The sequence below is a fragment of the Sinocyclocheilus grahami genome, unplaced genomic scaffold (assembly GCF_001515645.1).
Source record: "Sinocyclocheilus grahami isolate Dianchi unplaced genomic scaffold, SAMN03320097.WGS_v1.1 scaffold1905.1, whole genome shotgun sequence".
NCBI lineage: Eukaryota > Metazoa > Chordata > Actinopteri > Cypriniformes > Cyprinidae > Sinocyclocheilus > Sinocyclocheilus grahami.
The window spans coordinates 86,801-101,949 of NW_015507084.1; the positions used below are offsets into that span (position 1 = coordinate 86,801).

The 15,149-nt window shown below is 39.6% G+C and overlaps 1 protein-coding gene across 1 annotated transcript in view; it reads right to left on the minus strand.

Annotated features, from left to right (window-relative positions):
- LOC107573253 (neuroendocrine convertase 2-like) overlaps positions 1 to 14,639 on the minus strand; it is a 36,239-nt gene extending 21,600 nt beyond the window's left edge. The window contains exons 1-5 of the mRNA XM_016259686.1: positions 14,103 to 14,639; positions 12,051 to 12,155; positions 3,505 to 3,618; positions 2,650 to 2,758; positions 2,497 to 2,534 (exon numbers count right to left, since the gene is read on the minus strand). Coding sequence (XP_016115172.1) covers positions 2,497 to 2,534; positions 2,650 to 2,758; positions 3,505 to 3,618; positions 12,051 to 12,155; positions 14,103 to 14,285 — 549 coding nt within the window. The 5' untranslated portion in view covers positions 14,286 to 14,639. The remainder of the gene's footprint in view (positions 1 to 2,496; positions 2,535 to 2,649; positions 2,759 to 3,504; positions 3,619 to 12,050; positions 12,156 to 14,102) is intronic.
- Positions 14,640 to 15,149: the final 510 nt, after the last annotated feature.

Sequence of the window (15,149 nt, forward strand, 5' to 3'; positions counted from 1 at the left end):
TAACACAAATTACACATTTTCGGCTGTTATGGTGAGTGCATCAGCGTATCACTGTCAACCCAAAAAGTCAGCTTGTTGCACTAATTACATGGTTTATTCTGATGAGTTACACGGTTTTGTCTACACTTCAATTGCACTTGAATTGTTTTTGCTGTTGACATTTAAAATGATACATGTGTGTTTTAAAATGACTAGAACTACAAAAATAAAGCATGCTTTTAAAAAACCTTTGCAAACGCTCCTTTCGCGAGTCACGCCTCTCCCAACTCAAACATCACAAACACAGCTCTTACAGGTCTATAAAAGTGAAGGCATTTCTCAACAGGTAAAAGCAGGCTGTCAATAAAATAAAACATATTAGGAATGCTTTTAACTTGAAGAACTCTATAAGTTCGTTGTATCGTTTGAAATACAAACATTCCACCAAATTTCTGCATCTTGTAAAAACACTGCCAATGTTTACTCTTGTATTACCCCGTTATCTGTATCTGTGTATTTTGTCAAGTCTTCGAATTTTAGTTTGCACGTCTGTAATAGAATCTGAATTTGTTTTTCCACACCCGCTAAACACCCTCTGGTCAGCCTCCTACAGTAGCCACGCCCCCAAACTCTCACTATTGGCTGTGCGGAGGTATGCAAATACATATTTTGACAGGCAGGTAGGACATCCTATGTTTGCATTCGGACCAAATGCAAAGATTGGATGAACATTTTATGGTCCTGAGACTTCCACAAAAGATATATTTATTTATTTTTATATTTAGACTACTTTAATTATTGATCGCTATCAGGATGTGAAGAGACTTTCAACCAGTAAAGCAAAAAATGTTTCTGGAAAAAGTTGCCTACCGTAACTTTAAGGTCTTTTAATTTCTTGACTACCTTGAATACATTTAATAGTTTCTACCTGTTTGGGTAAAAACATTTTTTGTCATATTTGCTAATTTTCTTTTACTGTATTTGCCATGTTTGATCTGTTTTCCTGTTGTATTGTTATCCTGTCTGGAAAACTGATTGATTTTATGACTTTATTTTGTCAGTGTCAACCTTGGTTAGATTTCTATCACATGCCTTTGGCTGTGATTTTTTTTGACCAGGTTTTGAAGAGCTTTGGGGCTGGAAATCATCAACCTAATCTGCCAACACTGGCTGTGAAATGTCTCTTCAGAAGACTTAGATTAAGCCACTTGAAGGTGAGAAATCTGTCAGGTTTAGTTAAAAATAGCCTAATTTGTGTTTCAAACATAAAAGATGTATTGGCTTGGAATAATATGAGGGCGAGTAAATTATGGCTGAATTTTTGGATATGTATAAACTGATAACTCGTGGATAAATTTTGAGTTATTTTTAAGATTCTTTAAAAAGTGCCAGTTCATAATAGTCATCGGTTCATGAATTGGACTACACTGGTCATGCTGTATGTTTGTTGTTGCGTGCAACCAGTGAGGACAACACAAAAGAAACATGCATTAACTATTCATAGACTTTGTGGCACAGAATCACTCTTTCTCATCTCATTCAAATCAGACTAACAAGTTCACAACTCTAAACATCATAACTAAAACATTTCTGCTTTTGCCGTGACACTGCCCTCAACATGAGTGCAGGAAACACTGTAAGAGTATTTTAGCATGTCCACATGAATGAAAAGTCAAGATGGACTGACAGAAGCATGTTTTCAGAGACACAGGGTGAAGTAAAAATGGAAAGAGATCTGCTGTATGAATTGTTTGATGTGTGGCAGCATCTCTTAATTGCCGAGGTGCCGCAAACACCCATTTCAGAGAAGAAGTTAACTCCACCATTAGCTGCATATTTAATAGCACACAGGATGCAAATGTGTCATCTGTTTGAGCAAAAGAAAGCCTGTCTTTGCAACCCATTAGAATGGGGATCATTGCCATATGCTGGATTTAGTCCACTGTGAACATGCTGCATTGCTTCATAAGCCACATGAATATTAAACATTAATTAGGTTGAAAATTGCAAAATGACGCTTTCTTTTGCTCTTGCTTAATGCTCTACATTAACCTTAAACAGCCATTTGGGAAATCTGTCACGAGCCGAGGACAACTCAAGACTCAAGACTGAGGTTTCACATGATATAAGTCATCTAATATCATGTAACCTGTTTATATGATATTGTTGTGAAACCAATCAAATGTGGTTTAATTGCATTGCAGGGTTATGGGTTTGCATGTAAACTGGGACAACGGGTTTTTCAATAAGCTGCTTTTTGTGAGTTATCAGCGTATTGGTGTGCAAGTAAAGGTGCTCAATGACAATATAGCATATCTGCATATCTGTCCATCCATCCAACATTGATGTCACTACTGGGAAATAAACTGATTTATTAATAAAGTCTTGTAAATGTGGTTTAATTGCATTTAATTGCATTGTCAATGACAATATAGCATATCTGCATATCTGTCCATCCATCCAACAAGGTTACTTCAAATCATATTAAACATGTGGATCAAATGATGAAGCACTTACGTAATTTGAGGCGAGATCTGGATGTAGGTAATCAATACCTGCAAAGTGATGGCAAAAGGACACATTACTGGACGTTTAATGTTTACATTTTTGCACATTATTGCGGCCTTTAAGTCTTAAATAACTGGTCTATGGTTGCCAGATTTCACACACCGTCGTCCATGATGGCGATGGTAACACCTTTGCCGGTGAAGCCCATGTTCCAGGCTTCTGCCACATTAAGATCCAGCCCTGGGGTCCCATCCGCTTGGCCTGTATTTATCTAATCAAACAAAACCAAACTGTCACACAAGCGGAGTACCCAATGCGTCGAAAATGTTATGAGGGAGGTGGCACGGGAGGGAAAATAAATGTCACACAGATATTACACTTGGCTGAAACCCTGCTGTTCGGTGTTTATAACTGACAAACAAAATTAAACTGTTCTCCCTGGCAAAACAGACAGGGATGCCTGTCACGATTAGCCCTGGAGAAATAAGGAAGATATCAGCGTGTTTTGATGCTGGCTCACGCACCAATGTTGACAGTTATGGCTAATGAGGAAAATGGTTTAAATGAAGAGAATCGGAGATCCCGGCTAATCCAAAGCCCTGGAGTCCCATCCGCTTGGCCTGTATTTATCTAATCAAACAAAACCAAACTGTCACACAAGCGGAGTACCCAATGCGTCGAAAATGTTATGAGGGAGGTGGTGCGGGAGGGAAAATAAATGTCACACAGATATTACACTTGGCTGAAACCCTGCTGTTCAGTGTTTATAACTGACAAACAAAATTAAACTGTTCTCCCTGGCAAAACAGACAGGGATGCCTGTCACGATTAGCCCTGGAGAAATAAGGAAGATATCAGCGTGTTTTGATGCTGGCTCACGCACCAATGTTGACAGTTATGGCTAATGAAGAAAATGGTTTAAATGAAGAGAATCGGAGATCCCGGCTAATCCAATGCAATCAGTTCCAATGCTGAAGGTCAAATCAAATGAAGACATTACGAACTGTAATTACTTACAAGATACCACTGCTTGGTGAAAAGCGGGTCACTCATATTGACGTCAGTGTTACTGATTTCTCTGTAGCCCCTCTTTTGGCGGCCAAAACCCTCCTGAGGAAACACATTTTTCACCTGAAAAACAAAGCAAAGGCAACTTTCATTGGATTTCATTGGATTTCAGCCTTCCAGGCTCACACTTCATTGCTTGAATATCACATTTCATTCAACAAATTGTGTACCAAGCAAAAAGCTAGCATGCAGCAAAGTGCAGTCTAAGAGAGAATGTCTCTGTGCTCATTTTTGCAGATTTTTTGTTTAAGGCAGATGTACAGTAAATAATGGATATCACCATACTTCTCCAGTTGACTGTTTGCAGTATGAATTGCAAATATATTGTATTCCAAGTTTTTTTAAATGTGCATATATTTCAGAAATCTGAACATTTGATAAAGCCAGGTTCAAAATTCTTATTTGGTTTTGCTGACATACTAAAGGTTTTTACACAGAGGATTTTGGATTTCTCTTTTTATCACTCCATAAATCAGAAAATACTGTCAACAGACAAAAAATATTTTATATCATGTTTTTAGGAATAAATTAAATGTTATATATAACCAGACGAATGCTATATGAACAAACCCCTCAATAAAAGCCTTCAGAATATAGTATATGAATGTATGTGCTGCTGAAATAAAGGGGGGGAAAACTCACAGCCTTTAAAGAGGTGTATTGTAAATGAAATCTACAGACACAAATAGAAGTGCAATAAAATAAACACTTAAAAGTGTATTTTGGATGTTTTCTTTCCACCAGGCTGACACAACACTTTATGAAAAGCCAAATAGCCCAAACTCTCAAAACTGACCAGTGCATGAAAAAACTATGTTTTGGCCTGTATTGTCTTGCCTTTAAATATTAATGCATCGTGCAATTTCATAAAGTAAAATCTATAGTCCCCAAGCTAGTTGAAAAGCCTGTTGGGAACACCAGCATCTGCTGGTGATCAGCCATGAAGTCTCATCAGCCGAGCACAGCACAATATTCACAGCCTGTAGAGGTTCAGAGTACAGGATTACTTATGGCTGGATGGCTGTCCTTTAAAGCAGCTTCACAGCGTGACCTTTGACCTTAGCAGCAGCAGAAGCCCACCACTGTAAAACATGACGTCAGCCATTCCTCACAGACAAAGAAAACCCCAATGACACTCTTACATTAGCATGTGCGCTCGCCACAGATAACAGATCAAAGTCTGCACTCGCATTCAAAGAGCGCTTTGATGGCGGCACTAAACGGCCCCCCAGACAACCAGAATACTGGCATCAATTGAGCATTTTCATTTTCACAGCCATTTTGATTGTTAATTTCGCCAAGTGTAAAGACTAACAGATTAGAGAACATTTTAATGCTCAAAACACTGATAGCTGATGACGTTTTGATTATTTCAGTGAGCAGATGGTATTCCCGACCTTAGATGAGAGTCTATTATGAAACATATAGTCATGGTCCTGCATTCTGATTGGTCAATACAGAAAAAATAAGGACACATATTATGTAGTGGCATTTTATAATTTTTGCAAATCATGTTGGAATAAATCTGTTCATTGAGCACAATATGCGGCAAATTATTGTAATTACTTTGGACCTTTACATCCATTAAAATATAATTACAAAAACACTAACAATGAAATGCACAACGCTCTCTGTGAGATTACAAATAACTCTTAGTCGTGCAAATAAACGACAGCAGCTGGAGACGCAGGAGAGGTCAGAGCTCTTTGACCCCATTGATCCAGTGTGAGAGTAAATCAACAGATGAAACACTCATTCAGAGTCTCTCAGATTCAGTCATTCAATCAGCTTGTCTTCTGTAGTTGATGTCTCTGCAAGTAAGGGTCATGCTAAGATACATAAAGCATACTGGGAAAAATAGAAAACTGGGACAATTTTGAATTGTAAATCTCAAAACAAATTGGAAAGAGCCTCACAAATACAGAACCATGTGGTAATACAATTACGAGCGATAGAAAGTTATTTCTAATGCATCACTGATAAATATGATTTAAGGTTATGCTGAATGTATGTCATAGCTTAATATAGATTATTTAAAGCAATAATTCAGACTACAAACACAGTACAGTAATCTGGGCAATTGTTACACTCTCAGTGTTTGGACTTTGTTTTCAGTTTGCACCTTTAGTTCAGGTGTGTATCATTAATTACCCTTGTTTTCTCAGTGTATTTAAGTTCATGTCTTGCACTCTTCAGTTGTTGGGTATTGTTAACCCTTGTGCTTTGGTTGTCACCATGTATCTGAATTTACCTGTGGACTATTAAAGACTGTTTTGATTACCTATCTTCTTCCTCGTCGCACAGGTGCTTTGTGCAACCAGAGCTGAAGACTTTTTTCTTTTGTGTGCTTTTTTTATTTTTACTTTGTTTTCATGATGGACATCCCTGCTGTTCACCTAATATGCCTTGAGCAGGGGAACCGCTCCCTCAAGGAACATTTGGAAGAATTCCTTGACTTCGCCCATCAGTCAAACTTCCCAGATGACTGCCTTTGTTCGTTACTTTTCACGGGACTCAATACCTCAACAAAGGTCCAGTTGTCCGGATAGGGTCCTCGAGGGAGCTTCGCTGCATTTGTGGAGTCGGTGCTGGAATCCCGGGCAATCCATGTTTTTCGTTGGTCTAGCAGACGACGACGCCAGCCCCACTCCCAACCCAGTGCCAAACCAAACACTGCCCCGCTGCAAGGAGCAACTGCATGAGCTGCAAACGGAAAGGGCACCTTAGCCACGATGTAGGAACCAACATCAGGAGGAGCGATCAAGCCTAACACCGCCTCCTCTCAGTGGTGTGTTTACACCTCGGGTCTGCTGAGCTCTGCCTTTGGCCTCTGAGTGCTCCATTCCACCTCAACTCATCGTCCTGACTCCTATACCTGCACTTCTATCACCCTCGATGTCATCAGAGACCATCAGGCATTCAGCCTCGTTGGGCTTCCTCTGTACTTCGGCTCCACAAGGGTCAACATCGCACTGCCTTCGCCTGGCCCTTAACCCATTCGGCTTCGGCTGGCTCCACCCTCAGTCGCTCCAGTTTAACCTCTGCCCCCCCAGATTCCTGCTTCCGTCTCAGGGGGTCGTCACTGCGGCTCCGTCGCGGCCACCTAGGTCTTTGATGTCTCTCCTCTTCATCAGCTCTCCAGCTACGCGGTGGGCTCCATCTCCGAGGTTGCCATCGTCTCCATGAGGTCATCTGGTCTTCTTCCTCCATGGCTCCTCCCTCCAGCAGCTGGGTTACCATCTACCCTTCCCTGTTCAAGACCATCCATGGGATTACGCCACCATCTGCACCCCCCTGGACTTTTTTTGTTCCTTTCCCAGTCTTCCGTCCTCCATCTAAGCCTCCTCCATCTGCCTGCGTGAGGTCGCGCCTTTCCGGAGGGGGTGTACCGTCACACGTTCACATTGTTTGGTCAGTTTGCACTGTTCCCATAGTTGAGTTTGTTGGCATGGTTTCAGATTGGTTGGGTGCTCAGGTGTGTATCATTAATTAATCTTGTTTTCTCAGTGTATTTAAGTTCATGTCTTGCACTCTTCTGTTGTCGGGTATTGTTAACGCTTGTGCTATGTTTGTATATTTTAAGTAACCGTTTTTAATAACCCTGGTATAAACCAGTTTTACTCAAATATTTAGGAGAAATATATTTCATGATATTACTGTGATAAAAAATGACTCATACTGTGATATGAGATTTTGGTCATTGTGCAAACGTCTGTTAAATTTTTTAGAGCATGTGCTACTTTCTGCAAAAGAGGGAAATCCAGCTCTGCCAGGCACTGGATTCAAGGACATGATAATTGAGTTGTAAGAATTTGAGCTGAAAGGAGGGAAAGTGACAAGTACAAGTGCTGTTCTCTGGATTAAATTGGCTTCATGGGTTTATGTGTTGGTTATGTCTATCGTAAAGATTCACAATTTTGCAGAACAATTTCTACACTACCGTATATCAGTATTGAAGGACACATTACCTTTAATTTATCAATTTTGCAATCAGTCGCATTGTGTTTTACAATCCATGAGCCCAAAAAATATCAGATTTTAACATTGATTTCTGATGTTTCTTGACTGAGAGAACAGAACATCAGTGACACATTCAGGCATATGCTGGTTAACCCTGTGTGTTCTGGATACGCTGGTGTTTCCTGTGGGATGGCACTCAGAACAGCCCGTCTTATCTCCTCACATCTCACACACTCATGACTCAGATGATGCTGCTTCTCAAAATGGCACCCTACTCTTCATATGTGCATCACCATGAGTACTTTCCTTTTTCTTTGCAGCCAGATCTTCATGTTATTATGTTTCACCCAAAGCAACTTTAAATAATAATAATAATAAAAGTAATGAAATTGATGAAAATTATTAAATTAATCCAAGTGATAGAACAACAAGTACCAGATTTGCATTTCATAAAGAAAATACATGCATTTCCAAGGTAGCAACAGTGCATAATGTCTTCCATGTTACTAGCATGTTTTAGTATGATAAGCACGTTACTAGTTTGTTTCTAATATGATTAGCCTGTTGCTAGCATGATTAACAAGTCCAATTCTGAGGGGGAAAAAATTATTACAATTGCGAGTTTATAACTCACAATTCTGACTGTATAACTTGCAATTGCGAGAAAAAGTCAGAATATCACGAAATTCGGAGAAAAAAGTCAGAACTGTGAGATGTAAACTCACAACTGCGAGGGGGGAAAAAGCAACTACCCTTTTTTTTTTTTTTATTCAGTGGAGGAAAGAGGCTTCCATAAATACCAGATATGGTGTCATGTCACAAAATATTTTTAATATAGAGCCTTTAACTGAATTTGTATATAACATGATCATAATTTAATACAAATATTGTAAGTTACTAATTCTAATGCTTTAATTTTCACGGTTATTCAAACAGTGAATAATTTATATACAAAAAGCGAGCAAAGAATATTTACATTATCAAAGGATATGACTGACTTCAGTTTAAACTGGGGGTCTAATGCTATTTCATGCATTCTGAGTTATTTACACTGTTAAAGAGTTGGATTCTCATGCTAAACATGGCCAAAGTTTCAAAAACGAGTTGAGTGTATGACTGCTAAATAAATGCTAAATAACTTTTTTTTTTCAAGTATGGCCCTGTATGACATCATAAAGGGACATCATAAGAATTCCTTGTATGGGCACTTCTCCAGGATAAGCGCGCGCACACATCAACGTGCTTCATTTGTTAATTCGTTAGCCATAGTTAATTTAAGTCAATAAAGTTTTTGTTCCTATTTTATTTATTTCGATGTCACAGCTTGCAGACGATCGCTACGCAAAAGTTGCAAGTGCTCGTGACTCTTTAGCTCCACCCATGGCACGCCTCCAGGAGCTCTACTGTTTTCGGTACAGCTGTATCTGTCTTTTATAAATCTGATAAAACTAAAGACTCTTCAGAGATATGAAGGATGCAGTACTACTCTATAGGTACTCAAAATGAATATGAGATTGGCAGAAACTGTGTGTTATGTCCCCCTTAAGCATGCTCAAAAAACTCCCCCGTTATAATCATTGAAGCTGTCTACACTGTCAAATGAATCTCTTACTTACAGTACATCGTATGTACATCTCGACTTTGTTGTTTACGATGAGAATTCACGTGCAGAATTCAATCAGCGAGCACGCACACTGAACTTTCAGCGATGACTCATCTTGAAGCTTCTGATTGGCCATTGCATTCATAAGCTCAACAAAATTGTGTGTGATTGGTTATGATGCACAACACTGTAAAAACACGTAAAAAGAAATTCGATGCATCATTAGCAGATCTAAACGCAATCAACACTTTTCATTTTCACTTTATTCATGACATCCTTAATAGATTTAGTTTAATTGTACAGGGGCATATTTGTCCAATTTGGTGACATTTTTTGTCCCAAGCCCCCCCATTAAAGGCACAATATGTAAGATTTTTTTATTAAAATATCCAAAAACCACTAGAACAGTGTTATATATTTTGCTGACTTGTGTACTTACATTATCCCAAATGTTTCGAAGAATGTCCAGAGAAATAAGCAATTTTAACTTAAATAGTGTCATTGTGTCGCCTGCCAATGACGTCATAACCCCTCGATTTACGTATTTACGTATTTGTTTTGTAGAAAACATGGAAACACCAAAGACGCTTTAATATGTTGTGCATTTTAATAGGCCGGTGACGACCGCATTTACTGTTATAATGCACAGAGTGGCATTATAACAGAACTTTCAAATGTATCTAGTATGATAAAACAGCGCTGCTTTACCCCACATACGCACGACCGGAAGCAGCAGAAGCGGTCGACTGTGGCATAATAAAAGCCCCGCTGCTTTCGAGCCGTGTGTCGCAATCGTTCAGGCGCCTCGCTTCGACGGCTTTCAGCCTCACCCTGCTTCATTCTACTACGTTAATAAATCATTAGCTCTTCCATGAACATGATTTCTGCCCGAGTCCCGTCGGATTGCGATGGCTGGATGAAGACCACAACTCCCATGATTCCACACTCAGTCACGCCGTCATCAAACTACGCCTTTGTCTATTTGTTTATTTTGAATACACGCCCTCCAGCGGCGAAAATGACATATTGTGCCTTTAATTTCATGACCCTCAACACACATTCCTAGTCTTATTGATCAGTACAGATCAGTAGTGCACGTCATCTGCGTAATCCTTCATTAAAATGTAATAACTTGATTCAGAAATCCGGAAGTAAAACAGATCGTAGACAGTCATGTTGACTTCAGGGAGACATTCAGCAGCATAATGAAGAACGCTGTTACGTAACATCTAAACAGGACAGAAAGGGAGAGACTGTCCAAATGAAGAGCAAAGCAAACATTAGTCTCAGTGGAAACAGACAGAGAGGAGCGTGTGAACGAGCAGAGCACAAAAACAAGAAACAGATCAATACACCACGCTCTGAGACAACACTTGAGCGGAAATGATTGTGGTGATGGAGAAACCTCCCCTTCATCTGTAAGCACTGATTCTGAAGGGCCTTCCAGGGTCAAACCGAAGGCTCTTTGCATGAATATGAATGAGGGCCTAAAGCCAACACACTGTTGAGGTAATAGGAATTTGGCTTTTGAATTTTAATTTTTTTGAATTTTGAATTTTTTCAAAATCAATGCAACGAAGCTGTCCATTTTGCTTTCTGAACATCTCTTTGGTCCATGCACAAACCAACAAAAGTGTTTATTCCTATTGTATTTGAACATGTACTGAAAACAATTTGGGTCAAACTAATTTTTTTAGTTTGATTGGACACACAGTTAGTTACACGTTTCTATTATTTGCATTTGCAATAGTTTTTCCCCGCTGCCCATGACCTGATTTCGGCCCATCAGTGAGAACCGCTGAGCTAAAGCACATCACAGTCTGTTAATGAGACGCGCGTGTCATTTGTCAAGATGACGAATGGATTGAATGTGATAGGTCTGTCACTTCTGAATTTATTACCCTGCTTGTTGGAACAGCCTTTAATTGAATCCAAACTCAGATTGGGGAAGTTATCAGACATCATCTGTACAATAGATGGAATAATGGGATTTTTTACATTAGAGTGAATGCATGTATAATTGCAGGGGCATTCGTTAGTGGAGACAATTTTCTTTCTTGTGTAACACTGATTTTATGACATCTCGCTCTCATCATGTGATGTATATTGGGAGATGATAATCAATCAGGAGAAAATGCAGGGTCGGATTGATTTTATCCATCAGGAAATGAGTGGATATTGAAGAGTGGGCATTAGTCAGGTGGTTGGAGGTGGTGCTTGATTTCATCCACAAATTCCTGATAATGCCTTTTTTTCCTCATTTAATATGAATGGATGAGTTAACACACTCAGCCCTGATGAACGGACTAATAAATAATTCACCTCTTCAAGCCCGAAAGAAAACCACAATTGAACATTAATAGCTGTTTCGTTATTAAAAGTGCCGAAAGCGAACAGATCCTCTAATGTGAGTTCCCATGTTCTGTCTCAAAAAACCATGGTTCATTTATTTTTATGAACAAGTAGTTCTCCAGTCAAGTAGTAGCTCCAGACAGACTGGAAACCAAAACTGTGTTTAAGTGGTAGTGGGTGATATCCAGGAGCACAGCTGTATATTTCACTTTTTGAGTCTGTGAAATAACCAGCACTTAATGGATAGAGTCTACACACCTTTTGTTCAACCGTTCACATCATAACATAAAGACAAACACGTCTCTGTTACTATATTCTATATTTTAGCGCACCTAGAGCACCATCGGCAACTAAGAATTTTCATAATGTAACCTCAATCAAACTGCGTAATGTCATAATACCTGATAAAATACCACTCAAACATCAAGCCAAGGTACGAGCTAAAACGGAGTCTTTCGGTGATTGGCATGTTAGCCTTTAACTTCTACAAACAATGGCTCTGGCATCAGATCGGCTATTGTTTTCCAGTGCCTGGGCTAGTTTCTATGGGAACAAACACACGGTGAGTTTCTGGTCTTACCCGGTGATCCTTCGCCAGGCGCCGGTGCTGCTGAAGGCTGCGTTTCCTCCTGGTTTTAGGGATTTCCCATGGGTAGAAATGAAATAGTCCCTCGCCAAAAGGAAGCTGCAATTAAACGCACCTCGATTAGAAGAGCAGCAGAGTTTAAGAAGTGTGGAATATGATTATGGAAACCCATTAGATGCATGTTTTCCCCAAATATGACTGATAATGTTAAAGAGTTAGTTCACCCAAAAAATTAAAATTCTGTCATTAATTACTCACCCTCATGTCGTTCCAAATCTGTAAGACCTTTGTTCGTATTCGTAACACAAATGAAGATATTTTTGATGAAATCCGAGAGCTCTCTGACCGTGCAATATTTTGGCAGCTGTATTGTATTTTTTATTTAATTTTTTATCTCAACTGTCTTGCCGTAGATTAAATTATAATGTTGTAGTTTATATGAAATGTTAGCTCTTTTAATTTGGTGCACACCTTTTGGCGTAATTCATTTTATTTATTTTTATTTGTTCCAAATCGTTCCCCTACTTCAGGAGGACAAAGTCAGTTCACCAGGCTGACATTGTACATTAGAATCCTGCTCTATGAGACGTGCCATGCTAAAGAAAAGAAAAGGGAAAATCCCTGAATGAGAAGCACTGATAGTCAATTCTGATCGAGGAACTGAGGTCAAGTAATGTGAGTGAAAAGCTGAAGACTCTCCAGTAAAACTAACAGAGGCTCCATCTCAGAGTTCAGTGTTTATTAAGGTGCGTCTTTCTTGAGCAAAGAAAGCAGAGAATTACATAATTCAAGGAAGGGGAGCATATACTGGCTCAGACAATAGTGTGTGTGAATCACGAGGACAAAATCCCTCCCAAAAAAACCCCAACAAATTGTCAAAATCAATAAGCCATACATATGATAATCAGTCAGGTGTTATTCCTAAGCATGGCCACACATGAAGCTCTGTTCCACTTCAGTGAGAGCTGCAGCAGCCATGCTTTGATATTTGACAAGGCTGATTTGTCAGGCTAATCAAGTGCTCTGTTCGGTGATAAACAGCTCTTCGTGGAGATGGGATACATAAACACTGCGATGTCAGATAAAAAATATGCTTACTATTTACACTCGAGTCATTCTCAGTCATTTTCTTACTGCTCATAACACTTATGCAACTGAAAAGCATTTGACAAGGCTGATTTGTCAGGCTAATCAAGTGCTCTGTTCGGTGATAAACAGCTCTTCGTGGAGATGGGATACATAAACACTGCGATGTCAGATAAAAAAATATGCTTACTATTTACACTCGAGTCATTCTCAGTCATTTTCTTACTGCTCATAACACTTATGCAACTGAAAAGAATCATATTAGCATAATGCTATTTTCTGCAACTCTGAGGGGTTCATGTGTTGTTTTTTATTTGAATATTTCTATTGTACTCCAAACAAGAAATTGTGTTGACTTTTAAAGATCCACACACTAATGATGCTGTTTTCATAATTACCTGAATATCTGTATGATATCAGTCTCCTAGTTCCACGCTAGTCGAATGATCTTACAGCGATGTGTGCAGCATTTCTATTGGAATCATAATTTGGAACCAATCCTATAGATTCTTATAGCATCAAATATGGGCAAAAATCCCACTGGATAAACTGCCATTCCTGTTTTCACATGTGTTATTATAATAAGAAGGATTTAATTTGTAAAGTGTTCTTATTTATCCCTGTAGGATTTGGCAGTACCAGTATGAACCCTGTACACTTTCCTTTAAGATTTCTGTAGGAAACCCTAATGATCTGTAATGACCAGTAAACAACTATAAATTAGGCATGACTTTGTAAATGTACTGTAACAGAAGAGCAGTTTTATTTACCAACCTATCAACTTCTGCGCTTGTATCTTGCTGAATGAATGTAGCACTTGCTTTGTTTGAGTTGTACACAAGAACACCCTGTACTCAGATTGATATATATGTGATTGCATTATTATAAAAGTCTAAAACAAACATGCAAGCATCAAAGTGGCAGTTTTGAAGGCGTTCTGCTGTGCATACTGCTACTTGCCTTCCTTGCACTCCCAAAGCCATGCTCCCGGGCAAGTTGATGAGCATCTTCATTCGTCCCCTCGTGCAACTGGACCAGAAAATGATCGGTAAAGATGACCTCCTCGTCTGCTGCAGCTATGAGCACCAGTGCGTTGAGCAGTATGAGAGCCACCGCTGTCCCATCTCTGCAGAATCCCAGCATCGTGCGGGTTTCTGTCTTCGCCGTGCTGTTTGTGAGTGAACGCTGTCAAACGGAGATCGCTGGGAAGGCTGGAGCTCTTCAGCAGGGCTCGTCAGGACGCATCTCCTCAGTCATCGGTGGATGAGGCGCGCGCAGTCGGACCGTGCGTCGATCGAGTTCCGTGTTTGTGTGTTGGACCGAATCTGCATTTTCAGCCTCCCTTTAATCTATAATTCATCGGCACAAACGTGTGGCTGTTTTGCATGTGACGTTCCACGGAAAGATGCCCAATAAGCTGAAGCGGGTGTGGCTGATCGCCCCTCTCCCTCCCTCAGTCGTGTGGATGAAGTAGTGTACTTTCAGCACCATGGAGAATTCCTCCACCCGACTCCGGTTAGTTTACCCAGCTCGGATTCGCACTAGTTCAGATGCGCTTGATTACCACAGAAAATCATTTCCACTCGTTCCTCAGTTTGTAAACGAGGCTTCAAATAAACGCAGCTCGTAATTGAGTTAAAGTGCTTATTAGCTCACTTCACCGCACAAAAGTGTGTATTTGAGCTGTAAATCGTCCTTTTAAGGGTGTGATTCCAGAATCCAGATTTATGAACTGGTAGTTTCGCGATGGATTTTTTTTCTCTATTTGCTGTACGTTAACAATCCTTTTTAATATCTTTGCGCGTATCAGTTGCGTTATATGCTCATCGTTTAGCTTCACATTTCAACCAGTTCCAAACTTTCCATTTTTAACTTTACCCCAGCTGACAAAAATATGCTACTTTTCTCATAAGTACACTCTAAAAAAATGCTGGGTTGTTTCAACCCAACTTTGGGTCAAATATGGACTAACCCAACTGTTGGGTTACATTTTTACATTCAATTTTT